Source organism: Dicentrarchus labrax, unplaced genomic scaffold (genome assembly GCF_905237075.1).
Source record: "Dicentrarchus labrax unplaced genomic scaffold, dlabrax2021, whole genome shotgun sequence".
Lineage (NCBI taxonomy): Eukaryota > Metazoa > Chordata > Actinopteri > Moronidae > Dicentrarchus > Dicentrarchus labrax.
This window is the reverse complement of record NW_026136710.1, coordinates 8,123,648-8,149,839: the sequence shown is the minus strand read 5'-3', so window position 1 is coordinate 8,149,839 and position 26,192 is coordinate 8,123,648. Positions and strand designations below refer to the sequence as shown.

General features: G+C 39.6%; 3 protein-coding genes and 1 long non-coding RNA gene across 10 annotated transcripts; 2 read left to right on the top strand and 2 right to left on the bottom strand.

Moving 5' to 3' along the window:
- Nucleotides 1-66: 66 nt before the first annotated feature.
- Nucleotides 67-5,883, bottom strand: gsdf (gonadal somatic cell derived factor). 2 transcript variants are annotated; one of them, XM_051412554.1, is made up of 6 exons: nucleotides 5,659-5,883; nucleotides 4,023-4,356; nucleotides 3,119-3,276; nucleotides 2,733-2,825; nucleotides 2,504-2,634; nucleotides 67-1,540 (listed from the first exon to the last, which is right to left on the bottom strand). In XM_051412554.1, exons 2-6 carry the CDS (start codon nucleotides 4,142-4,144, stop codon nucleotides 1,391-1,393), a joined length of 654 nt encoding a protein of 217 aa, XP_051268514.1. In that variant the 5' UTR covers nucleotides 4,145-4,356; nucleotides 5,659-5,883; the 3' UTR covers nucleotides 67-1,390. The 2 variants fall into 2 exon arrangements, with proteins under 2 accessions (XP_051268514.1, XP_051268515.1); XM_051412555.1 differs by having other exon boundaries at nucleotides 4,023-4,219.
- Nucleotides 5,884-6,377: 494 nt separating this feature from the next.
- Nucleotides 6,378-9,144, top strand: LOC127370580 (uncharacterized). The gene is made up of 4 exons (XR_007886247.1): nucleotides 6,378-6,490; nucleotides 7,522-8,537; nucleotides 8,949-9,018; nucleotides 9,127-9,144. It is a non-coding gene; the product is annotated as an uncharacterized LOC127370580 (long non-coding RNA).
- Nucleotides 9,145-9,255: 111 nt separating this feature from the next.
- LOC127370577 (serine/threonine-protein phosphatase with EF-hands 2) lies at nucleotides 9,256-16,446 on the top strand. Its single transcript, XM_051412750.1, has 16 exons — nucleotides 9,256-9,264; nucleotides 9,379-9,506; nucleotides 10,272-10,326; nucleotides 10,468-10,643; nucleotides 10,765-10,879; nucleotides 10,962-11,008; nucleotides 11,088-11,254; nucleotides 11,418-11,454; nucleotides 12,553-12,702; nucleotides 12,809-13,162; nucleotides 13,258-13,443; nucleotides 14,386-14,528; nucleotides 14,997-15,103; nucleotides 15,239-15,402; nucleotides 15,514-15,601; nucleotides 15,793-16,446. Exons 2-16 carry the CDS (start codon nucleotides 9,438-9,440, stop codon nucleotides 15,975-15,977), a joined length of 2,043 nt encoding a protein of 680 aa, XP_051268710.1. The 5' UTR covers nucleotides 9,256-9,264; nucleotides 9,379-9,437; the 3' UTR covers nucleotides 15,978-16,446.
- Nucleotides 16,447-17,094: 648 nt separating this feature from the next.
- Nucleotides 17,095-25,414, bottom strand: nup54 (nucleoporin 54). Of its 6 annotated transcripts, none has more exons than XM_051412751.1 (15): nucleotides 25,343-25,409; nucleotides 24,824-24,931; nucleotides 23,220-23,303; nucleotides 22,891-23,055; nucleotides 22,397-22,483; nucleotides 21,741-21,899; nucleotides 21,170-21,387; nucleotides 20,894-21,081; nucleotides 20,601-20,797; nucleotides 20,431-20,485; nucleotides 19,852-19,945; nucleotides 18,901-19,008; nucleotides 18,574-18,693; nucleotides 17,858-17,968; nucleotides 17,095-17,714 (listed from the first exon to the last, which is right to left on the bottom strand). In XM_051412751.1, exons 1-15 carry the CDS (start codon nucleotides 25,395-25,397, stop codon nucleotides 17,586-17,588), a joined length of 1,878 nt encoding a protein of 625 aa, XP_051268711.1. In that variant the 5' UTR covers nucleotides 25,398-25,409; the 3' UTR covers nucleotides 17,095-17,585. The 6 variants fall into 6 exon arrangements, with proteins under 6 accessions (XP_051268711.1, XP_051268712.1, XP_051268714.1 ...); XM_051412752.1 differs by having other exon boundaries at nucleotides 23,020-23,055; XM_051412754.1 differs by lacking the exon at nucleotides 25,343-25,409 and adding an exon at nucleotides 25,160-25,184 and having other exon boundaries at nucleotides 23,020-23,055.
- Nucleotides 25,415-26,192: the final 778 nt, after the last annotated feature.

The following is a 26,192-nucleotide window of genomic DNA, read 5'->3' as shown; positions in this document are numbered from 1 at the left end:
ACCGTGCCGGGAAAAAGAAGTGAAAGCAAAATACAAACAAACAAAAAACTCTTGGTTTGAATCATCTTTATTCCAATAATTGTGAGCAAAAAATCAGTAAATTGGTACAAATCAGGGACATTTTAAAGCACAATAAAACATTTTGCATTTGATCTAAATGTATTGAGTTCAGGTGATATAGTGGTCTGATAAGTAGTAGTCCATTTGTGAAAAAACACTTGAAAAGATGAACAGTGAGGTAATATAGTAAAGTGAGTGAGATCATGTCAAAACAACAAATAAAATAGGTCTTAAAGAAATAAAAAAAACAAAAAACTGAGAACTGTAACCAATCATGAGAAATGGTCAAAGAGACATAAGAAAACAAACAAAACTGGAACTCTTCTGTTAAAAATGTATATAAAAGCATTACATTATGTAAATCTGACTCAATGTTTTGGATTCATATATAACATAACAGACTAAATAATAGAACAGACACTGAAATGCTCTACAAGTAAAAATCAATAAACAATAAACTGACCTTTTTTGTTGTTTTAAATCACAATTTAAACACTCATTTGGATTATATGTTGTCTACCAGACTTTGAGCATTCATTTTACTGGTCAAAGTAACACTACACATCACACTAAAGAACTAAAATGTGATATAACAAAGTACTTGTTGGAATTATGATTAATTTCACTTTTTAATATTTTCTTGTATGACAAAGCCTGCCTTTCATATAATAAATCAAACAGTTTTAATTGTCCACTATTAAAGTGAGAGCTTTTAAGGGATTGCAAGGCAGCTCTGTCCCTTTTATCTTTTCTAACAGTTGAAACAGGAAAATGGAGTGCGGCCAATGGACGTTGGTGGAAAAGCACAGCACAGATGTTCATACCCAAGAGACACTGATACTAAGTTTTATTTGCAGAGAATTCAGCTGGTGAACACATTCTTCTCCTGTTACTCTCCCTGCAAAAGAATGTCTAACCCTAAAAATGGCTAGCATTAGGGTTAGCCCTAACCCATTTTATTTGACCTCAGTTTGCTTACTGGGACTAAATTGACTTCTTGCCCTTAAGAGGAGACAGTCGTCTCACAGATCAGACAACTGGCCTGTGAGAGGATTTGGCTCTGGACAGTCTCACATTTTTGGAGGGCTTTAAATAGCACTCTGTACTCATGAGATTTATTTAAAGATGAAATGGCAGCATGTATCACGAGTGTCAGCTGAGTTATAGAGAGACTTTGCGTTTGTTCCCATGCTCAGTGCTGAACACACATTGTAAGGATCTAAGATAACACCTGAAATTAGAAAAAGAGAAGAGAAACAGTCTACAAAAGAGACGACAGGCCTGTATATAATGTTTTTGTGTGTGCGCCAGGTTGCTCACTGATCTCACTTTACTCTTTGCTGGGCTGCTGGATGTTGCCATGTTCACAGCCACAGCTGTGGGTCAGCTGCACAGAGGAAATGACAAGGGTGCTGAATTCATCCAGGTAGACGACAGGCACCATTTTCTGGGAGGTGGGCTGACAACATGGCATCTGGGCCTGGAGAAAGGCACGGTAACACAGTAAATGAAATTAGAAAAAAAGTCAAAACAAAGTTACAAACGTGGCCTATAAATCTTTATTTTAAAAGATGCATGCTGGAACTTTTCAGTAAAAGGTGTGGATAGGATTGCATACATTTATCAACAGGTGAATTTACACTATTTGAGTAAAAGGAGAGTACATTAGTACTCAAACAAAGTTAATTTAAAATAACTAGGAACTCACAATTGACAATTAGTAAAAGCTGATAATAGGAGCCCACAGTAAATACTCGTCTTTACAACTGAATAGTTTTGTGCAATCATTCTGCCGCAGTTATACCGTCTTCGGTGTCCACAGTAAACATCATTTCTGGCTGACAACCTGTGGGGAGTGTCTCGTATTTGGAAAGTGGGAACATTAATGTTGGCAGGGGGGAGAAAACAGGCTGATCTACTGGCAGCTGTTTCACCTCCTTCATGCAGTTTGTGGCTCCAAGATACTAAAACTCTGGCACAGTGGTGGAAAACTTACTAGTACACAATTCAGAGATAAATACTTTGTACATTTATCTGACAGCTGTAGTTATTTTACTGATTAAGATATTAAGATTATATTTGATGATTTTTAGTTCATGGTTTAAAGCACCCAATCAATCATAATCATTAGATTCTAATCATAAAAGAGGTCATTCTGTTCTTCTGATACTTAAGAAGATTTTCCAAGATTTTTAATAATGGAATAATAGAGAATTTCTATAATATAATTCCATGAGTCTGGCAAAAGCAGTCCATCAGAGTGCTAACACTGACTCTATCACACACCTATGGGTATTTTCCAGGTCACCTCAGCTGGATGTCTTTGCACTTTGAGAGGAAAATACTATAAATGTATGTAAATGTAAATCAGAAATGTATAATATAAGGCAATTAGGGTTTGCAGACACTTATTTCACTATTCAAATGTCTTAAGAATTTATACCTGTGAGTCGGCTTCCTCGACGTTGGTGTGGGATGATGGACACTGCGCGGTGTTCACTTCAGGGTTGCAGAGCGCACACTGAACGATGGCAATGCTGGCAGGATGGATCACCCAGTTGTCCCATCCCAGATCTGGCAAACACAACAATGGATATAACATGCATTATCATATTTCTTTATATGTGAGTGCGTGTTAATATGCACAAACATACACACGCATTGTTGCATACCTTTCATGAAGATCTCGGAGGCCATGGAGCAGCACTTCAGGCTTGTACTGTTTCCATCATCAGGTGACGCAGAGTAGCCAGAGACCGCAGGAACTGGAAGGGCAGAGTAAAAGGAGAATGAGTTAGACCAGTGGTTTTTAAATTGGGGTCCGGGGGCCAACAGGGCCCCTTGAGGAATAAAGTTTTTTAACTTTCATGTTTTTTTGGAACGTGGGACAACAAGGGAAGAAATAGGACTAACCATATTGATCTATTGTAATTTATGGGGATCCTATCTTGATCGCTGATTGATTATGAAGACTATGAAGACTCCCGAGTTTGATTTTTGCCTGTACATTGAAAAAGCCGCTATTCAAGCTCAGGCTGGAATTCTGGTTTCCACTTACCTGCAGCATCCTTGGCTCTGTCAGCAATGTTGCTGAAGGTGCTCCTCCATTGCTCTCTGACACCATCCAGTCCACCAGCAGGCAGCTGTGGCTCAACCTGCAAGTTGAGACCCCTGAGGAGACTCTTCCTGATGGACTGCAATGACTCACCCTGGCACCTGGACATCACATAGCACTCAAGTTATTTATATAGTGCGTAATATTAAAAAACAACAGAAACATGCATAAATTGAAGAAATCCTGAACATTTCATAAAAATAAGTTACTGTGTTCAAATCAAGACAAAAATGAGCATTAGTTAGTAGCTACTGTGTCTGAATACATGCCAGATGTGGCAAAACACACATTCTCTAAACTCCCTCAATGAGCTATGGAAGCACTTTACAGACATAACAGTACAGAAGTTATTGATTAGACTGCTGAAGCTTAAGCAGAACTGTGTGTTACAACTCTGCACAACATTCTTGGAAAGCAAATGGCCACTGTGACCCTGAATCATACACAGAATTGTCCATTAACCCATGTGAGAGGGGCCTCAGCATGCATGCATCAACAGATTACAACGTGCAGCCATGTCTAGAGCACTGAGGCTGTTTTTGAATATACACTACTCACAAAAAGTTAGGGATATTCCACTTTCGGGTGAAATTTATGGAAAATGTAAAAAGTTGATGCTACAGTGATATTGTATCATGAAAGTAGGGCATTTAAGTAGAAGGTCAAATTAAGATCACCTGGAAAGGTTATAGTGCATTTTATGTACATTCTGAAATTTCATCCGAAAGCCGAATATCCCTAACTTTTTGTGAGTAGTGTAATAACCTCTGTGACCTGACAAGATGTTTCATAATTCTTAGGATATTCTGGAGGTAACTACTGTAAAAAGCTGAACATTGGTACTGACCTGTGAGGGGAAACAGGAGAGTTGGCAGACGCTGCAGATTCTTCTTTGGATGGCTTCAAGACAAATGCAATTGTCACTGAGGAGCCCAGAATCATCATAATGACAATGAACGTAAAGGACATGGTGCTGGATGGTCTATCTATAGATCAATTGCCTTTGAGTCAGATTCGTGGCGGACGACGGTTGGTTCTGTGCGTCTGGTTGGACAAAGAGATAGGAGTGACCAGACAGTGATGCTTCCCTAGGTATTGTTTGTCAGTTCCTGGGAACTTGGGTTTTTATCTTCCTGTACCCCAGCTTGGCCTTGAGATACTTAACATTGTTGTCTTGTCCCCTGTGAACGAGTACAAGGAGGATGATCCAGCCGAGAAAGAAAGAGAGACAGGAGTGAGAGGTGGGAGGGAGGTCAGAAGAAAGAGGATGGTAATCCACCTATCCAGCTCCACCAACAGACTGAAAAACCCTTTCGTCCGCATGGCCATCAGGCTGTACAACAGCTCTTAGTAAAGGCATGGAGGACAATAGATAATAGACAATGGACAATCTCTACTTCATTTGCACCCCATCTGCACTGCTTACTGTTTGCTTTAGCTACTGTGTTATAAGTTAACTTTAATTTTATTTTAAAATTGTATTCTATGTGTGTTTAATGTATGTCTCGTACGCTACTGGATGCTTGAATTTCCCTCGGGATAAATCTATCTGGTAAATATGCATAACAGATTGCAACTCCATCGCTTCACGCTCAATCACACAACTAGGGTGGCCACGAAACTCATGAAAAATACAAACGCCCTGATACAGAGCCAGAATTTGGTTCTTCTGTTCTGAGCTACTGCAGAAACATTGTGGATCAACATGGCGGACACCATGGAAGGTGACCTGCAGTGTCTGTAGATATAAAAATCTCATTATAAGGTAACAAAAACACAAGTATTCCTTTAGTCAGGTGATTATATACTAATGATAACATACCTATGAATATTATATTCCACTTCTGTCGATAGAGCCTCCTAAATGTTACACACAGGACCTTTAAAGTATCAAAAATAAAAGTACTCTGTCAGTGTTTTACAATTATATGTAATATTTTTGGATTAATATTACTGCCGCATTAATGTGTGTGTTGCATTTAACTGCAGTAGATGTAAAATTGGAGCTAATTTTAACAACTTTATATACTGTAGTGTAGTTTAATCTACAGCAATGCATCATATTGTATAAGATCATCACATCTTTGTAGCGTCACTGTCCTATGAAACAATGCATTTTCCAGTTAATCCAGGGGAGGGGTTCATTTATTTAGTTTAAGAATAAGAAAAATTGTATTATTAAGGAAAACTTAATCCTTAAATTTATGATAAAAAATATATATAACCAAATTCAGAGATATGTGGTTTTCACTGGACATGAGAGTAAAAATAACAATATTTGCCTCTGAGATGCAATATTAGTATGAATCTGCATAAAATGGAAGTACTACAGAAAAGTACTTCGAAGTTCTATACTCTACAGAGTAAATGTACTTAGTTACATTCCGCCACTGGGTACAGTTTCCATTACAACTCCCATTTTTTTTTGGCCTGACATGAAAAGCAGAAATCTCCACTGATAAAGTTAATAACAATATTATTACCCTTCAGTTGGTATTCAAGGACGGGATCTGGAGGGAAGAAATGTAACACAAAGCAATAGTGGCTACTGCAGGTGATGTTAATATCTGAAAGCCCAGAACAAGTAAGCTTGGCAGCATTGACAGTTGTGTGAGCCAGCGAGGGTCAGAGGCATGCGAAGAATGGTAACTTCAAGTCATCAGATGCCCTTGCAATCAAAAATTTCCCATGTAGCCAAAAATACACAGTTAATCTCCTGCAGCAGATATCAAACTATAATTTATCAACAGTGCCACAGGAATTCTTGGTACAAGCTGATACAAGACCGATGCTCTCACTGAACTGAAGATCATGTTAATAATTGGAGAGATGCAGACCTGCAGAAAGAAAAACTACCTTTGTTAGTGCATGCGTGTACTTAAGTGCATGCTACAGTAGAGCTACAGTAAAATGCTGCTTACACATCAGTATTAACAATTTAATAATGTAGAATATAATAATATATATAGTACCTTTACCTTTGATACTTTAAGTACATTATGCTGATAATGCTTTTGTACTTCTGCCATATTTCAGTAGGACTTTGAATACAGGACAGGTGATATTGCTACTTTTACTGAAGTAAAGGATCTGAATACGTCTTCCACCATTGTCAAATCATTTGTAAAGCACTTTGTGTGCTTGGCATCAAAACAGAATTACATGATATCATTTTTTATTGCTTTCAATTGCTCTACAGGTCTCAACAACACTGTGCAGATCTCAATAATCTCAGGTCTCAACTTCTCACAGCTGGAGCACTTTCAGAAATGACAAACAAATGTACCTGGGCAGCGTGTCTTTAGGTTAGGTCAGGTAAGTTTTATTTTTAAATTCCTTTTCTTTGGTGAAATAATGATTGTTACAACATGCAAATACAGAAGGATAACTCTGGTGAATTTCCATATGTATCTTATTGGCAAACAAATCAAAACCGAGAAGTAAATGAATAAGTATTGTCTGTGTACTTCTGTAGCTGATATAGCTTATTCCTCCATACCATAGACCACAGTTGTTGTCCAAAAACACATAGTGTCACATATGGAATTTAAGAAATGTATTAAATACATAAATTAACAGATAAAAACATAAATGTGACTATGAAATACATTCTGAAATAAATAAATGAGTCACTATAGTTTAATAAATATGATTAGATTTATGGAATTTGCTGATTGACAGTTTGCTTTACTTGTTGCTAAAATGACCACTGGCTGTTGTTAACTACGTATACAGTAGCTGCTGCTAGAAGAAAAATAATTTCATAGGCATATTCATTTCTGTTTCTTATTTATTATCTAATTATGATGGTGTTTATCACAATACTAATAATAATAATAATAATTAACTAAAATGTAACAGAAAATGAATTTTCATGTGTATTTCCATGAGATTTAGAATAAATACATTTTCAACTTTTTTTACTCCCTTCCTTTACCTTCACATCTATCTACATGTTTATGTTATTTTACTTCTTTTTCAGCTGAAAATAGTTCCCAACATGTGTGTGTATATATATATTTTAAATGAAAGCGTATATCAGTGAGTTATCTGTTTTTAAAGATTTTAATTTTCAGTGGGAAAGTAAGTTTTGTGAGACGGATAAACAAATAGTTGGTTTTGGTCTTTTCATGTGATTTGTTGGCACCAATAATAATAGATAATATTATCAGCCATATCCTTTAAACACACACACACACACACACACACACACACACACACACACACACACACACACACACACCTGAGGCCACTGTGGGATAGTGCTGTTTTGAACCTTCTATAACCACGCATGAATGAGCAAAGTCCTTGAGCATCAGACGTCTCCCACCACTTCCTTGTTGTAGTGCTGCTGGGAGTAACACCACCGACAGCTGGTCCTGGCCGGGATCACAAAGAGCTTTTATACACAGAGGAAGGACTGTGGAAGATGAAAGATGCAGATGTTCCACCAGCACACAACACAGAGGACATTCTTGAAATGTATTTCAACACACAAAAGACGAGGGGAGTTTTACAGTGCAAGACTTTTACTTTTCATCACTGTTTAATCTAATATGGTCTTATTGAAAATGAAGCAGGATTTAATGTAGCGAGATGGAGAAGCTACATTAACAGAACTTCCCTGTGGGTAATATTAATACAAAGATACATTTCAAAATAAATGTCTGTACAACAAGGCTTAAATATGATAAGTGCAGACAGACAGAACACCCACTGTAACAATGTAATACAGGCCAGTAGTCCTGCAATGAGTACAACCTTGTAAAGCTTGTAATGTTTAGTTTTTACTGAAACAGATGTTGAATTGTTTTAAAGCTGAATATTATAGATAGATAGATAGATAGATAGATAGATCTGTATTACTTTTCACTGTACATGTTCATTGAGAATAGACGTGTCCAGACCAGTTAATGGAGAGACAGCTGTTAATTGAGGTAGAGAAAACGGAGACGATGACACAGGTCTTGAGCTGAAGCCTACACACACCGCGTTTCATAACAGTTGCTGCCCTTTATCAGAGCCGTCATCCGTTTATTCAGCATAGATGCCAGCCGTAGTAAGGTTTAATCCTAATCCACTCTCATCTTGTTGTGTTTAAGTGATCACGTGGTCTGTCCAAGACACACAGCTCTGATATTTACAAGCCTGCAGCCAGTGTGTGTTTGTGATGGCTGAGAGTGTGTAGCTACAGAGAAGTGGACATCCAATTTCACCAATATAGCCACCGGGACTTGTGCTGCTGTGCCTGGGAAATGGAACAATCCAAGAGATAACACATGCTTAATTTCTGCTCAAACCGTAACAGTGTGGCTGGAAAGTTGAGTGAGTGGAGGTAATGAAAGAAAGGTAACGTGGCCAGGTGAGTTCCTCTGGGCCAATCCAGTCCTTTGTTTTCTTTTTGCAGTGTGATTACTCTGTTGTACAATAGTTTTGGTAATATTTACTCTTAATAGACCCTTTAGACATTCAATTAAATGTAAAAGTGCTTATTCTATCCCTATGTTTGCAATTATGTTCAGTAATTATGAGTAATACGAAGGATTTCTCCAAATTATGAAGGTTTGTTTATGTTGCTGTTAATGTTGTTTATGTTGTAAATGTATATATATTAGGAATTGTTCTAATATAAAAGTGTGTAGTAAAATAGATTAAGTAAAAGGAAAATGTGTTATACTGTATAAAGAGGTCTATTATTGCATTATTTCCAGTTTGCAAAACACCAGGTCAAATATCCAAGACTCTCACATCAAAGTATCTTTGTCTTTGACAGTGAAAACCGCTAAGGGTCATGGGATGTGGCATGGGAAAATCAAAACTACAGCTGAAGAAATGTGAAAGAGGTGGGGCCTTTATCAAAATCCTTCTAGTTAATAGTCAAGCTTTTAAAGAAATGTTGATTTTTATTGCAGTAATTTAACATCAGCGTCATTACTGTTTGTCATTTTCAGTGAGTCTCTCGGTTCCAGGTAAATATGTGTTTTATTTATTTATCACGTCTTTACATCTTGTGTTCAAAACTCTCAGTTAGCAGTGTTTGATTTCTCTCTCTCTCTACTCTTTTTATGCACTTTGTGAAGCTGCCACTGGTGAGTCTTTCAGTCTAGATCTGACATGAATGACGTGAATGAACTTACTGGTAGTGGGAGATTACCTCAGCATCGTTACGACCAAGTGCTTCCTTTTTCTCCCCGAATCATCAGCAATCAGAGCAGCTCTGTTGATCCAGCGCTGGTACCGTCAGTATGTTGCCCGGCTGGAGATGAGACGCAGGTGCACGTGGAACATCTTCCAGTCTATTGAATATGCAGGAGAGCAAGACCAGATCAAGGTGAGGCCACACAGCTTTGAACACTTTAGAAAAAAAGGTTGTTTGTACATAATTAATATCAGTTCATCTCAAATGTGCCAGGTCGGTGGGAACCTTTGCGTCCCTGTAAATTGTTTTACAGGGAGTACAGTCTAGACTTGCTTTATGTACAGCAGATAACTTCTGTTATGATTTGGCGCTATATAAATAAAATAGAGTTGAATCTCCTTGACTTTTCCTCATTTGTGGTTCAGAATGAAAAAGCTTGGATAGATTGAAATTGAAAAATTTGAAGATATTCATGGTCTATGGGATAAATCTTTTTAATCTTGGTGATCCCTAGACTTTTCCTCTTGCAACATGTGGTTCACATTTTTGGATTTTATTGAAAAATCTCAATCACTACAAGACGGGTTGCCATGAAATTTGATACAGACATTCATGGTGCCCAGAGGATGAATTGCAATAACTTTGATGATCCCTTAACTTAACTCCAATAAAGTGCTTCATCAGGTCAGAATTTCAGTTTGTCCAATACTTTGGATTCTGACCAAATACCTGCAAAACTAATGACCCATCAGCCTCAGCTGTACTTTCTGTGCCAATTAGCAAATGTTAGCATGCTAACACTAAAATGAGATGAATATGGTAAACATCATCATTGTGAGCATATTTTAGCATGCTTGCATTAGCATTTAGCTCAAAGAACTCTCACAGAGCTGCGAGCTTGTTCATTAATCTTTTGCAAATGACCTTTAACTTTCAAATTCTTTCTCCTTCCTGCAGCTCTACAATTTCTTTGGCTTCCTGATGGACCACTTCACCCCAGCCAGCAGTGAGAGTAAGACTGACTGTTTAATTCACTAACTTGTAGGTTTCATTAGATTACTGACAGTGAGCTAATCTGAGCTCACCCGTAATGTGGCTTTCTTTTACCGCACTAATCTTCTTCCTGCTCTTCCCCTCTCTGCCTTTAATGTAGGAAACCTAATATCTCACATCTTTCGTGAGAATGAAATCTGTCGTGACACAGAATGGGAGAGATATTTTTGCTACAAGGACATTGAGGTACCCGACAGCTACACCGGCCCCCATCTGACCTTCCCCATGACCTTCTGTGGGGTGTCGAAGCTGGTGGAGGCCTTCAAGCACAAACAAGTAGGTATACAGGCGCATAAAGCACACTCATGGCAGGTACTCAAAGCAGACATGAAGACACAAGTATCTAATGGTTGCCTTCAGCACTCAGTTTAATCATACCTGTTTTTTTCCCCAGTAGCAGCTCCATGCTCGATATGTTCTGCAGCTTCTTGGAGAGACTTGGAGACTCCTCAGAATTCTTCCAAATATCAATCAAGTTTCTGCCTGCCATACCAAGGAGATTACCATCTGTGGTACTGAGTTCTGGTTCTTTTTACTCCCCTCTTTTTTAGTCCCACTGTCATGAATATTAATGCATCATTCTTTCTTTCACAGGAGATTTACATGGGCATCTTGAAGATCTGCTGTTGATTTTCTACAAGGTATTCACAACCTGCAAATCATCGTATTGTCAGACAGGGATGTTCATTTAAATTAACATCTTTAATTTAACCCGTCCAGAATGGTTTGCCATCCTCTGAGAAACCGTATGTCTTCAATGGAGACTTTGTGGATCGTGGGAAAAACTCCTTAGAGATCCTGCTCATCCTGTTCGGGTTCCTCTTGGTTTATCCGAATGACGTCCATCTGAACAGAGGGAACCATGAAGACCACATTGTTAACCTCAGGTCAGATTTAACAGTTTCTGCCTGTTTTCTTAGTGTTAATGTTTTTATAAATTTAGTCTGCTTATATTATGTCTTTATGCAATTAGTGTTCTGATTATATTTAACCTACAGCTGATGTGTATACTAATACGGTTGTTTATTGTATTGTGTGTTTTTTCTCCAGATATGGTTTCACTAAAGAAGTTTTGGGAAAATATAGGGTAAGTCTTGTGTATTTTGCTTTAACCTCAATAATATATTGATTCTCAGCCAAACTGAGATCCTTTAACCTAAGAAAAATTAGCAAAACAAGGTAAAAATGGCTCCCGTAAGTGTTGCTGGGTTGGTTAACCCTAGCATGTCTTCATATTTTAAAAGCTCATTATATGTTTTGTATCTAAAATTATAATCTGCAAACTTACTCGTAACTACAGCTGTCAAATAAATATAATGGGGTAAAAAGTATAATATTTCCCTCCTAAATGTGGTGAATTAGAAATATAAAATGGAAAAATTCAAGCCAAATATAAACTATGCACTTTTCACTTCGTTCAGGCCTGCATGTGTAAAAAAATAACCTTCAGATTGTAACTTTTCTCGTTCCTGTGATGTGGGTGACTGTGGCCACCCCTTGAGGCCTAAAACAAAAACAGTTTTTCACATAAACAGATTGTCTGCCAGCAGCAATTTGATACACCATGTCTGACTCCCAGTGTGAGTCTGAGTCCCAGCATTAAATAACTGGAACAAATGATTGTGGGTTAAAGGATATTCTCTATTTTCATTTTGTCAACAAATCTCACAAAAATAAGAGAACCAATAATAAACTGATCCTAATAACAATTATTGTCAATCTAGCCAAAGCCTGACTAAGACATTGTAAGTTTTGGCCTTTTCATAAAACCTGTTGACAATAAGAACACGACTGTAAGAGTCTACAGCCATGCTACCGGCTCTGAGAGTCAGTATTTAGGCAGAGAGATGCTTTGAGATAAGTGCTAATGTTAGATTGCTAACATGCTGATGCTAAGCAGGTATTATGTTTACCATTTTAGTTTACGATGCTAAATACAGCTGAAGCTGGTGGTTATATCATTAGTTAAGTATTTGGACAAATTAATGTTTATACCAGATGGAACAGCGAGAGGAAAAGTCAGGGCATTGCCAGAGTCAGTAGGATTCATCATCTGCGAAATATGAATGTCGTGGATTGACTAACTGACCACTGCTAGCATGGCTAAACAAGATAAGGAACTCAAAATAATAATTCCTCTAACTGTACAGTATGTAAGTAACTGTAAGCCTGACTTGGTCTGCAGATGCATGGCAAGAAGATCCTAAAGCTTCTCCAGAAGATCTTCAGCTGGCTGCCTCTGGCCACAGTGATTGATCACAAGGTGCTGATTGTGCACGGTGGGATCTCTGACACGACAGACCTCAACACGATAGCCAGAGTGGACAGACACAAAGTAAGAGAGGCCTTCAGCATCAACAAAGTATTTTTACAGTCAGCGAAGATATACAGTAAGCGTGATATTAAGCATATTTAATTTGTGTACTTTTGAATGTGTGCAGTATGTGTCGGTTCTCAGGCCTCCCAAGCCGACCCATCATGCAGTCAATGGCAGCAAGACTCAGATGATGAACAACAGGAACAGGGAGGCCGGTGGACTGGTGGAAGGCCGGCGTAGAGTGTGCTCTCTGACTTACCACAGCTCAGCCCCGGCTTACAAGCACAACCTGCCACGCCGCTCGCTCCACAACCAGCCCACGAGCAGTCAACTCAACTGGTCAGTGGAGGAGGAACTGAAAAGGAGGCGCCGGCAGGCTGGCTTTGACCAGTCCTACGGAGAACTGACAAAGTCTGACTCTGACTCAGACCCGGAGTCTGGAGAAACAACAGAAACAGATGAGCATGAGTGGAAACAAGTAAGTAACAGGAAGGATTTTGGATCTCAACAGTATTTAAAGTCGTTTGCTGTTAAGAGCAAACATATTAAACTAAGAACGGTTTGGCCCACCAGATAGTGGACATGTTATGGAGTGACCCAATGCCTCAAAACGGCTGCAGTCCGAATGAGGTGAGAGGTGGAGGCTGCTACTGGGGGCCAGATGTCTCTGAGGAAGTGCTGGGAAAACACAACCTCCAGCTCCTCATCCGCTCCCATGAGTGCAAACAGGAAGGCTACGAGTTCTGCCACAACCGCAGGGTGAGCACAAAGACACACATGAGGCACAGGTTAAAGGTGCGATACTAATTATGGTTACAAGTACTTTTTGCTTTTGAGTGGTGTAATCAAGAAACTCTAAGCTGAAGACGGTAAGAATGTAGATCTTGAAGTGTTTCTGAAAACAGAGATGTGGACTCAGAGGTAAAGCAGCTGAAAGCAATCTATTGTTTACTTGGCCTGATAGCTCTTTTAAGGACTCTCCAATTAGAGAGTTGAGTGCAGGCAGTTAACAGGACTAATAATGAAATCAGATAATAAACAATGCTTGTCTAATATTAGCTGAGAGGGGGTTTTACTCACGTTTGTGCAAATGAACACACACAACAGACATCCACTGCTCACCCATGGAAAATGTGTGCACTAGGACCAAAGTCAAAATGCAGAGTCTGGCAAACAGTAACCGAGAACCGGCAGGCAAGAAACAGGAACAAAGGCTGAAAGGCTTTAAGACTTGATAGTACATTAGGTAATCTGTGAAATGAGAAAGGGGGCTGGTATATACGCAGGGAAGATAAAGAGGGAATTGGTAACTGGGATTGGCTAGATCACACTTAGGCCTTTTTCAACCAACAGGAAACCGGCTCCATTCTGATTCGGGCACCTATTTTGAACCGTTCGCATTGTTTTGACCAAAAGTAGCAGGTTTTCGTTGGGAAACCAAACCAAAGTGTTGTATTCTACAAGTTGTTGCGCATTGTGCAACACTCTCTGTTGATGACGCATCCTTGATTACAATGGTGCCACTAGTAACTGGTGGAAACGTGGGCTGGTTCACACACATTCCAACAAAACAACTAAACAGAAGCAGCTGTTGTGACAGATCCTCTAGTGTAAGCATTTCAGTCTGACACCAGTGAGTAATCAATGGGTCAAATACAGTGAGTCTTTGCGAAAGTGCTAACCGTCTTCTGTTGCATCCAGGTGCTGACTATATTTTCAGCCTCTAACTACTATGAGGTGGGCAGCAACAGAGGAGCCTACATCAGAATGGGCCCTGATCTGGTCCCTCACTTCATTCAGTACCAGGCCAGCAGGACGAGCAGAGAGTTCACCCTGAGACAAAGGTACATACACACATAAATATACACACAAGGACCAGTGTGTAGGATTTAGTGGCATCTAGCAGTTCAGATTACAACCTCGCCTCACCGTTGTGTTTCAAGCATGTAGGAGAAACTACTGTGGATGCAAAACTTGAGAAAAATGCAAAAGGCCCTATCTAGAGCCAGTGTTTGGTTTGACTGCTCTGGGCTACTGTAGAAACATGGTGGGTCAACATGGCGACCTCTTAAGAAGAGGACCCGATATCGCTGTAGATAAAACCGTCTCATTCTAAGGTAACAAGAAGACAACTATTCTTATTTTCAGGTGATTATACACTAATGAAAACATACCTATGAATATTATATTCCATCCCAGCCAATAGATCCTGCTACACACTGGACCTTTAAGATAACAAAAAACACTATTAACAAGACTACACCAAGATTTACAGATGTAAAAAATGTTTTTCTCTACCTGTTCGTTGTCAGTATCGGGTGGACAGAGAGATCAGCTCTGCGAGCTCTGAAGGAACAACTCTTTGTACATAAGTCAGATCTCATCAGTGCCTTCCATGAGTTCGATCCTAACAACACAGGTACTTCGCAAAAAATAAATACTGCTATACACTGAGCAGCAATAAGGAATTTTAACACTCAGTTATGCACAATAAAAGGTCAAGATCAGTATTCATTAACAATATCTTCATTGTATTTTTCTGTCTGTGTCTTAGGGTTGATCTCTCTAAGTCACTGGGCCAGTGTCACAGAGAAAGTACTGAATCTGGGTCTTCCCTGGAGGGTGCTGCGCCCTCAGCTTGTCAGCAGCACCCGGTATGGCATGGTGGACTACCATCAGTGGATAAGGGAGTTGTCCATCACTGAGCCCAAACTAGAGGTCAGCTTTGTACAAGTGGTGTCAGCGTGTGTTTTGTTTGTACGTTTCGGTCTCTATCTCTGACACACGCAGAGTTGCAAAATCTTGATCAATTTGTCTCTTCCATTTTAGATCTCAGATAACAGTATCCTCGAGACTATGTACAAAAACCACTCCAACCTGGAAACCATCTTCCGTATCATAGACACGGATCACTCAGGTCAGTAAGCAGCTCAGCCTGGAACCCAGACACTAGCTCCATGTCATTCTCCTCCTTTTAGCCTCAGTCGGCTGGTCAACCATTTTCATCCAGACCAAAATATCTCAACAACCATAAATGTGATGCTTCCAATTTTCTATGCCACAAACTTAGTGTACAACTAAATCCTCACGCTACGTGTTTCCTTCTAGGTTTGATCTCTTTCGAGGAGTTTCGGCAGACCTGGAAGCTCCTGAGCTCTCATCTTAAGACAGAGATCAGCGACAAGGCCATCGCAGACCTGGCCCAGAGCATCGACTTCAACAAGGATGGGAGCATCGATATCAATGAGTTCATGGAGGCTTTCCGGCTGGTGGACCTCTCGGCACATAGCTGAGAGCCTGGACCAGGAGCTGTAGCTGTACCTGTACCTGCTGATCTGCTGACCTGCTGCCTAGAGAACAACAAGAACTGTCTTGGACAAACACCTGGATACACAGCTGTCAGAATTCAAATGTTTAGTAGTTTGTCATCCATTTGACCTGCGTGGGTTGATTGAGTGCATTATTGTCAATCCATATACAACCTAGATCGTTTCTACCTCTTAAGACTTTCGGCTCTCTTTTTTTAAACTTTTTTTATTTAGGTTTATTGAAGAAGTTGGTGTATTTTAAGGATTTGTGTATAGCTTAAGGATCACTTGTGTAGTTGGTGGCAGACCAAGAGTGTTTTACCTTCTGATTTACTTGAATACAAAGTATTAGTGATGGAAAGTGCATTCCAACAGTCCGTGTAAGCTCAAACTCCTGCATCAAAATGTAGGTGTATTAAAAACGTGATCATTAAAAAGCTGTATCAAAAGCAAACTTACTGTGATTTCTACTTCTCAAGCACTCGCGACACAGTAGAATGCCTTTAAATGCATATTTCATTACATTAGAAAATATTTTGATCCAAAACTGGCGCCATTACTGCTGATATTTTCTACATCACGTCTTCACTTGTTTTGAGTACAACAATCATGCATCACATTATCTGCCTATGGTATGGTCTATGTAACAAAAGTAGCATCAATTATTACTCCCACGCAGATGGAAGTAAGTGTACATCTACCTGTGCTCTGAAAAACTGTAATTCAGACCTTTGGGATGTGGGTGACTCGACTGCACGAGGGGATATAATCTGTCCAAAAGCTGCTTAATCAGTTCAGCTGCCAATCAGTCTTTCATCCTTGTGGGGATGTGAATCCAGGACATGAATCCTATCAACTCAAGCCCTACTTTGATGAGATGTTGGAAAAGGCTCGTCTGAAGGTAAACAAGGGGGACATGTGATGTCCCATATTAGTACCACAACAATGCACCTGTTTATGACTAATATGTATATGACATAATAACAGGATACAACATCTACACAGATAGTGGTGCTGTTCAGAAGGAAATAGCCAAACAGAAAAATTATATCAAAACATTTCAATTAAACTTCACAGTATGCACACAAGGAAATTGATGTAGTTATTTTTCAGTTTAAATGAAATTTATTAATATTGTAACAACAGCATAAAAAACAAATACAAAGATGTATTTACAATGTATTCAATTACAACACACTCAATCCTACACCTTGTTTACATGCCAGTCACAATTATAGTCTCATATCCATAATCTGATTTATCATAAGGGAAGCCAGCTATTATTAGACAATGTTGAGTCTTTCCATTAAGCTTTCCATATCAGTCCAGAGAGCACAGATTAACCAGCCGTTGCTTTGTTGGTACAGATAGAGAGGCAAAGTCCCGATCAACTCACCAAAATGGTGATAAAGAGAGCAAATATTATTACGACCTCCTGTGATAATAACCCTACAGACGAAAGACTGCTTCAAGATTAATCCGATACCATGTCAAAAAGGACGTGTTGACTCGTCTGGGTGACAGGCATGCCACTTTTCAGGAGGACTGTGAACTGTGTATGCATGCGTGTGCGTGTGTGTTGGTAGGATAGACTCAGCTCAGGATGCCTCCTCTCATGTGTCCGCTGTCACTTAGTCCGTGCTCTATGAGTTTGATGTCTTCCAAGTCGTCTTTGATGACGCTGATCAAATGACTTAAACCATCCTGCTGCTGTTTCAAGTGCTGAAAGTGAGAGGTGAGGAAGTGTTTCAGTTAATGGTCAAGTTATGGTCTACAGAACCACAACTGTGCATTCGGGGGTCTGAACTTCAATTACAAGGTACAGATATTAAAAAAAGAAGAACTGTGTGAATGTGCTGCCTCACTTGTTTTATTTCCCTGAGAAGGTCTGCATCAACACTGTAGCGCTCTTCTGATCTAACAGCTCCAAAGTGATTCTGCATCCGGATTTGGGACATTAATTCGTTCAACCGACCCTGGAAGAAAAAACACAAACACTGTAAAATATCCATTTAAGACTTAAGAAAGACTTAATAACAAATACAATGAAGCCTGGCAGGACCACCAAATCCTCGAAAAAATAAACATTTTGTAAGTTCAATATATTGCCTATAACTCTCAACCCAGTGTGCTTAGATGTTTAGTTCCCTCTGTCTTGTTTTTCTTTCATGACTACATCTCCTTACTTCATTTATCCCTTCTTAAAATCATTTGTTTTTTCATTATTTTCTCAACACTACTCTGTGTTCTAAGGCTAATGGGTCCATTTTAAGTATGCTTATTTATTCTAATTCTGTAGTCACAGAAAGTCTTTGTTTTGTATGGTTTGTTGAAGTACAAAAAAAAAGAAGAAAAAGGGAAAACTTAATAAGGATTTCAATGTTACAAGAACAGATTCCTGCAACTATAATAGCCAGAATAAATAAAATGACCATACAAATACTGTAGCACAGTATAAATGTGGTAATATACAATTTCAAACATGCAGTGAAGCCACTTTGCCCTCATTTCAAGTCTAGTAAACATGCTCAATGAAAGTAAAAGTGAGCACTTGTAACTGCTACAGTTTAGACAAACTTACCTTGAACTGTGTGGGGGCATTGAGTTCAGACTGAATGGTGTCCAGCTGCACCCGCAGATGCTCCTCATCCACTTGGATTGCGTAACCACTTTTTCTCTGAATCTCCTGTTTGATCAGCACCTGCCAGGAAAATAGGGACGGAGGAGGAAGGGTGATAAATATGAGAAGATTAAAGACAGACAGTGCCAGGACGCTCATCCAAACTCTCATGAAATTTACAGATGGTATTTATCACAAGTAATTTCATTGTTCTTGGAAAAGGAGAGCTATAAACTCCAACAACCATTTTTCTTTTACTGAACAAAGTTAGAAAGGTGAGGCGGATACCTGCAGCACCCTGTGAGACAGATCCATCAGCTTCCTCTTGTATTGGGCGATTTTGGCCACTGTGGTCGCCTGGTTCTTCTGCAGTTCACTGATGTCGTTGGAGATAATCTGCAAGTCCACATGTGTGTGTAAGTCAGTGAATAGAGTTGTTAACATGTTTAGCATTTCTCTGATGATTCAAAATATTTATTTTAAACCCAAAGTCATTGTAAACCATCCCTGGCCTGTTGCCTTACCTTAGATATTGTGTATGTTTGGGGATTTTTGGATATTCTACTCATAAACATACTAAGATAGATCAAGATTAGGGCTGTACCAAATGCCTTCTTTTCTTTTTTTATATTCAAAGATAATAAATAAAGAGATTCATTGGATTTAATGAGTTAGTCTTTGAAGGCAGAATGAGCAGGATTTGTTGGTTGCTGTTTGTGAACACACGATTCAAAGTTGGACCATTTAGCTCTGCATTATTACCATGTTTCCGCTAGCTACTAGCTAGCTGTAGGCTACCTGCTGCCAGAGCCATGTAGAGTGTGTGTTACCATGTTAACTAGCAATGGCACATGTAGTGATGCCTCTGTTCTCTGCAATGTCCGCTCCAGAGCTACTATTTCAATAGACCGCTCTGGCACTGAAATGAGGCACTGACATCTGCTGTGATGTATCTGGTGTCAATATCCTCAAATACAATCCAAGCAATGTGAAGACGACTTTTTCTTTTCAACTATATAAGCTATATAAACCAAAATGATTTTGACACTGCGACCTGCAGCTTTATTCGTAATAGCAATTAGACTAGCATGAATTAGAGACATCTGTGTAGTCTGTCCTTGACACCACAAAATTGCCTTTAAAATGCCTTTGTTATTGTTGTTGATAATCAATCCGAAGGTGCTGTGCCCATGCCCAGTGAGTCATTTTTACATTTAAGACTAGCAGGAACAGACTTACATCCACTCTAGTCTGGTGCTGTTTGGTCATCTGTTCCTGGATCTGCAGCCTGCGAAGCAGCTCCCTAAAACCCACCATGGGTACTGGGATTAATCTGAAAAAAAAAACAACAACTTTAATAACAAACAACATGTCACATGTAAATGACAGGATCTTAAGCTGTAGTTTTTATTGACTTTTTGTAAACAACAAACATAGCCATTGATATTCTTTTGCTTAGAATCATGTGGTCAAAATCTGCTGAAGAAATAAACAGTGTAACACTTAACTTTAAGACTAGATATGGTCTAGTGGGGCAAGCATGTGCGCACTGCTTTTAAGAGGCGATTTAAATAAAAAGAAATGGTGCATAAAAATCACAATGAAGCATGACAATTATTCATATTTGCTTTTAAAAATAAAGTTTAAATATACCAGAATTAGTGTTACCCAGTGAGGTGAAATTCTTCAAAGTCAGGAAAAAATCAAAATGCAGCAACTAGAGGGTTTTGAGGACCTTCCAGTTTTTCGAAACTGTTCTCCCCCTCCCCACATTATTCGTATACCACCCTTTATGAAAAGTCTTTAGTCTCTACTTACTTCTCTGGGTCAGGGTTATCCACCTTAGCCTGTTCCCAAATGATGGGGTCCACTCCTGGTGAGAAGAGACAACATCACAGATTACAAATCAAGACAAAAAGAAGAAAAGGAAACAAATAGTTTGTTGAATTCAGCGAGAGGATGACACAAACATGCATGGACACATTTACCTGCAGGTGCATTTTGCAGCAGCTGTTTGAGCTGTGCTGGAGACAGCTCTGTGCGTGTGACGGACATGGCCACTCCAATCTGTGTGAGCTGCATCTTGATGTTGGCCTGCTCCAGATAACTGAAGAGTGTGGTGGCGGGGATCCGCTTGGAGGTGCCATTAGGAGAACGCTCCACCACGTAAATGATCACCTCTGTCCTGAGAGACAGAAGACATATGAATAAGACTCTTTTGAAAGCCATTATTATTAATGCGTGTAGTAGTACTGTATGACATCATGTTTTAGAGACTTACTGGTCACTTGGGAGGGCTTTGACACCATCTACATTGACAGTGAGTGTCTGGTTGCTTCCCAGGACCTTGTGGAGGGACTCCACCAGCTGCTGCTGCTGCACTCGCACATCAGCTTCCTTTTTATGGAGAATCAAGACAACTAACCCATCCTCATCCTTACTGACTGGGACGCAGCTGTAGCCCACCGCCTAGCAAACAAAAGACAGATAGGACTACCATCTGATATTCAAACTCAAATAAACCTAACAACCGGTCTGCTGAATTATCCGCCATTACCTTGAACCTGCAGAATGGGTTCTCCTGGGTAAAGTCCACTGCCGGGTTGTTGTTGCTGTAGTAGCCCTTCCCAGTGCCCCAATATGCCTGCAGTTGGTTCCATTTGGCTAAGATGGAGTCGCGCTCATCTCCTAACAAGGTGGGTGCTGACAGAGCGGTGACCTGCTGGTAAAGCTGGGTGGGCTGAGGCTGACCCGGTTGCTGCTGGCCAAACAAACCTGGTAGGGGGAAGGAAAGGTAAAATGACAGGTCAGATTCAGGTTCTACTCTTTACTGAAACATCTATGTTCATGGGGGATAAACTAATGATTTCATTGATTGTTATTTTATAATGAGTAAAGTCATTGTATGTGTTTCATACACATATTACTGGCACTATTGTCCAGGACAGGCTGATCAATGTTTCTCAAGCCATGGTTAATGTGCTCATTTGTGTGTTTTTGTGTGATGGCCAAATTAGTAATTCACTAATTTAAAAACAAATAATGGACATCATCTTTAATGTTCTGCAATGGCTGCCTAGTTTGGGTTATAATCTTCACATATTTTTGGAGGAAATATGGGCTCTCACCTTGCTGCTGCTGAGTTGGCTGGATATTAAAGCCTCCAAACCCACCCAGGCCAGTTGTTCCTAATCCAGTTCCAAATCCTCCTGTCCCAGCAGCAGTCCCAGTGCCAAGCCCGGAGGAAAACCCAAACCCTTTGTTCTGTGTGTTACCAAACAGGCTTCCTAAAACAGAAGAATGTGCAAACACAGTGAGAAAATATCAACTACATTAATACTACTGAATGCCAGTTAAGTCTACGGCGTTTGGGGAGTATGCTGCCGGCTTTGCAGAGGAATCACTGCAGGAGTGACGGGAAGGACTTATGTACAGAGTAGAGTGAGTGAGACATCTTGTGGCAGCTATTTATTGGCATTTCAACACAAAGCTGAGTGTGCAGGAGTACGCAGCATAGTTTTAGGAGTAAGATTTAGAAAACATGGATATTATTGTAATGTCAAATCAATCCTTCTAATCTTCAACCTTTGTATCATGACACATTTTTATAATGGAAGTACAGCTGATTAAATCTTCCTTTAACAGCTGTCGCCTCAGTTTGGGAAAAACTGCTGGATGCCCTCCTTTTAAAATCAAAATGCTGTGTGCGTGTGTATTTTATGTCCAGCATACATACATAACATGACAAGGAGAAAGGAAAGTTATTTTATGCCACATTGCTGACCTGTGGTATTTGCGGGACCAGCAAAGCTAAAAGTGGACCCTGGCGCAGCAGCAGTTGTTGTAGTCGTCCCAAAGCCACCAAATGTACCTGAGAAACAAAACAAATCATGATAAATTACAAAAAGAAGGTGACACACAAAGAGGTCAGAGCTAGATACATAAAAATAAATGAAATTGTTGACTATTTGACAATAATGAAAGGGAATAAATCATGACTGTGCTTAAAGGACAACTGAATTTTATTTCCATCTAGCATTTTTCTTCTGTCTTACAAAGAAGGTGAAAATGTACTGGGCTTCTACAGAAATCACATGAGATGAGTGCACGATTAAACCTTATGTCCCTTCATGCAAATGGAACAATGCATTACATTTCATGAGACAAAGCAAAATGTGAGATGAAAAATCACTGCACCACATAGATGTGAAAATGGATGAAAATATGTGTTTAACAGACACAGACTGTACTGATTTATCAATCACAAAGGTCATCTACCTGTGCTAGCCAGGCTATTACCAAAATTGAAAACAGTGCCAGTGGTGGTTGCTGTACCAAAGCACCCCACATTAAAGCTGACTGCCGCTGGGTTGGCATTTAAACCAAACCCCCCAAAACTAAACCCACCAGCCGTGGTGTTTCCAGCTCCCAGCCCCCCAAATCCTGCAGCCAGCAGAGGCAGGCAGCGAGAAAGAGAGAACGACATGGAGGAGTTAAATGACAAAAGGTCAGGTCTAGTATGGACAGTTTGCAAGTACCTTAAAAGAGACATGACTTAAAAAACCAATACAAATGTACACGCTTTGTATGTAACATGTGTATCTTACCAGTGTTGGTGGAGCCAAAACTGAATCCTGTGGCTGGTGCAGCAGCAGTGGTAGTGGCTGCCCCGAAGCCAGGAGCTGTAAGAGCTACAAAAGAAAAAGCAGACACAAAATAGGTGTTTTGTGCTCAGTTAAACTGGCACACAATTAGATTCGTATCAAACAACAAGGATAAAAACAGTCAACACAAATGATATGCATGACTTTTTTCTTAGAGAGTCACCAAAACACTACTTTCAAACATGGATACAGTTTACATACAGTTTAAAAAACCTATGGTAACTAATCTTTCTAAAAATATATTCACTCATTTTTTTATTTTTAATTAACACCTTGTGGAGCCCACAAAGCCAACAAGTGGATCTACTCAAGGTTGCACAGACAAAGCACAAACCACAGCAGAATGAAAGCTAACATTTGCCACACATTTGCTAATATGCATTTATCATAGTACAAAATGTATTATTGATTAAGCTTTGCAGTCATGCCCACCTTAACGTACTTTTCAAAAGGTGATTAATCATTTATTCTATTGCTACACCAATGCAGTAAATTATGTGAGACTAACAAAAGCATTCCTAATGATGCAAAATAACTGTAAAAACATTACTAGCCCTACATAATTACTGCTTTAAATCCTGTATTAGTAAAGTATTTCACTGTCTTGTTTTCCTATCAGTTTGTATTTCTGTTTATTCCAACCTTTGCCTAAACTTATCCCTAACTCCAACCGGTTATTGCTGCGGTGCCTAACTGGGGAAACCTCATGGGGAGAAAAAAAAGACACTTAGACACAAGAGTTCAGTCCCGTTTGTAAGTGTTTCTTCCAGTGTGTGGAAGACATTCCTGGATGCTTCCAATAGAAAAGCTCAGGGAAGCAGCTGTCTGATGCTCTTTAGAGGAGATGAACCACGACTTAACCCTCCTCTAATGTGAAACCAGTGGTGCAGTGCAGAGTATATGCAGCAGGTGTAGTTCAGTGGGTACTGGGTATACCCACTTCTCTAATGCTTATCATTCAGTAGCGTTCTGCTAGATGATTTTCCTATAGGATGGCGAAGGTATGACATAGTTGACCCAATTCTACTTCACTCAAAATTACTGTATGTAGTAGTCTCACCCTTTAGTCTGTGGGCGAGTATTGATTTCATTATGGTCCTTACTGCCTGAAGTCAAGCAGCAGAAGATAGGTGACAACACGTAAATACCACTGGCCAGTTTTTGGGAGAGTTAAATATGCAAGAGTCGTCTTACTTAAACACTGTTTATATCACAGGGCGTTTATCTTTAAGCTGAACACAATTTAGGACCTAAATTAAGAGTTTCCCCCACTTCTCCAGGTACCACTACACCACTGCCTGAAACCAAAACATGCTGCTCCCACACAGGTGGACTGCACAGGTCCAAACGGGGCTAACCAGAGGTACCAGTGGTGCATCTCTCCAGGGACTCTGACCAACAAACACAGCCGAGCAGCTGTGATTGCTGCGGGTCAGGAGGGGAGGAGGTGTCCCCTACAGTGGTGGGAGAGGAGGAGGAGGAGGAGGAGGAGGAGGAGAGAGGTGTGTGTGTGTGGGGGGGGGGGGGGATCAGCACTCTGGACTTACTGCCGAATCCGGATGAGGCGGTGGTGGTAGTGGCTGCGGGGCCAAAGCCAAATGCTGTGGATGCAGTGGTTTTGGGACCAAATGAACCGAATGAAAACCCGGACGTGTCTTCACAAGAACATAGAGAGTGCCATGAGTGTTGGGTGTCGTTACAGTAACGTTATAAAGCTACAATGGCGGAAGATAAAGAGTAATTGATAAGAGTAACGTTATTCATTAGCCCCCCCCAAAAAAACAGCCAAGGTTGAGGCAGTGAGTGCGATAATGATCTAGGAAATACTTGAGCATCAAAACGAGTTGTAACCACAAACATATTTGGATAAACAGCAAGCTCACATGGAAGCATTTTCACATGAAGTTAGCTGTTAGCCGGTAGATGATCCCCACCGTGCCTGCTGACGGTACAGACGCTTGGTGTGATCAGTTGACCCTTTATAAGTCTGTACTAATGTCATATACACGCCAAAATAACGTTATTTTGTTAATAAACACTCCCAAATTGAATTAAAATGTCCTTACTTGCTGCTGCGTTACTCGCCGCGCCGCCAAAACTGAACGCCATGTTGACTGTCATCAAATGCAGTTCGTCTTCTTCTTGAGGCTGAAGCGGTTCTCATCCAACATAGCGGCGCACTACCGCCCCCTGGAGTCAGACAATATACTGTCAGCATCTCATAGACAGAGTACCACGGTGGGTCATGTGAGGGTGACTGCCAAAATAGCAGTATGTTTTTGGTGATGTATTTATTAATGAAAGAGGCCTCTAAGTCTAAACTTTCATTTATGAGTTTTCAGTGCAACATGAGAGAAATAATAGATCCCCAAAATTATTTTTATTGGCCTGGTGTGTGTACATATACAAGGAATTTGACTCAGGTTTTACGTTGTTCTTAATGTAAATACACAGAATTAAGTATAAATAAATAAATACACAGCACAACAAGCTAAACAATATAGACACACACACACACGTATATATGTATATACATATATACGAAAGATAAGATAAGAGGTTCATTTGTTGATCCCCTGTAGAAGTTAGAAGTAAGCAAATATAATAAAATAAAATATAATAGAAATCTAGAATACATTAAATATATACACTGTAAACAATAAAGTTTTAAAGCTTTAAAATAATTAAATTAAAATTATCTTAGATGTCAAACATATTGTAAAAAGTTACTTTGTGTTTTTTAATTTTAATGCCAGGAATTTGCTATGGTATTTTAATGCATAACAATAAGCATAGTAGGCCTAAGCAAGAAAAACAAAAGGAGAGAAGTCAAAAACTGTGTATATAAAATTAAATATTACAGTAGGAAATGTGAAAAATGTGTTTTAAAATGAAAAGTCCTCAACTGTGTCTGAA

Coding starts and splice junctions, on each gene's coding strand:
- gsdf (XM_051412554.1), bottom strand. CDS start 4,144: ATGTCCTTTACGTTCATTGTCATTATGATGATTCTGGGCTCCTCAGTG. Junction 3,277..4,022: donor TCTCCTGTTTCCCCTCACAG/GTCAGTACCAAT, acceptor TGTGATGTCCAG/GTGCCAGGGTGAGTCATTGC. Junction 2,635..2,732: donor CTCCGAGATCTTCATGAAAG/GTATGCAACAAT, acceptor TGTGTTTGCCAG/ATCTGGGATGGGACAACTGG.
- LOC127370577 (XM_051412750.1), top strand. CDS start 9,438: ATGAGACGCAGGTGCACGTGGAACATCTTCCAGTCTATTGAATATGCA. Junction 9,507..10,271: donor GAGAGCAAGACCAGATCAAG/GTGAGGCCACAC, acceptor TCCTTCCTGCAG/CTCTACAATTTCTTTGGCTT. Junction 11,255..11,417: donor GACCACATTGTTAACCTCAG/GTCAGATTTAAC, acceptor TTTTTTCTCCAG/ATATGGTTTCACTAAAGAAG.
- nup54 (XM_051412751.1), bottom strand. CDS start 25,397: ATGACAGTCAACATGGCGTTCAGTTTTGGCGGCGCGGCGAGTAACGCA. Junction 19,946..20,430: donor GATAACCCTGACCCAGAGAA/GTAAGTAGAGAC, acceptor TTTTTTTTTCAG/ATTAATCCCAGTACCCATGG. Junction 18,694..18,900: donor TGTCTCACAGGGTGCTGCAG/GTATCCGCCTCA, acceptor TTTTCCTGGCAG/GTGCTGATCAAACAGGAGAT.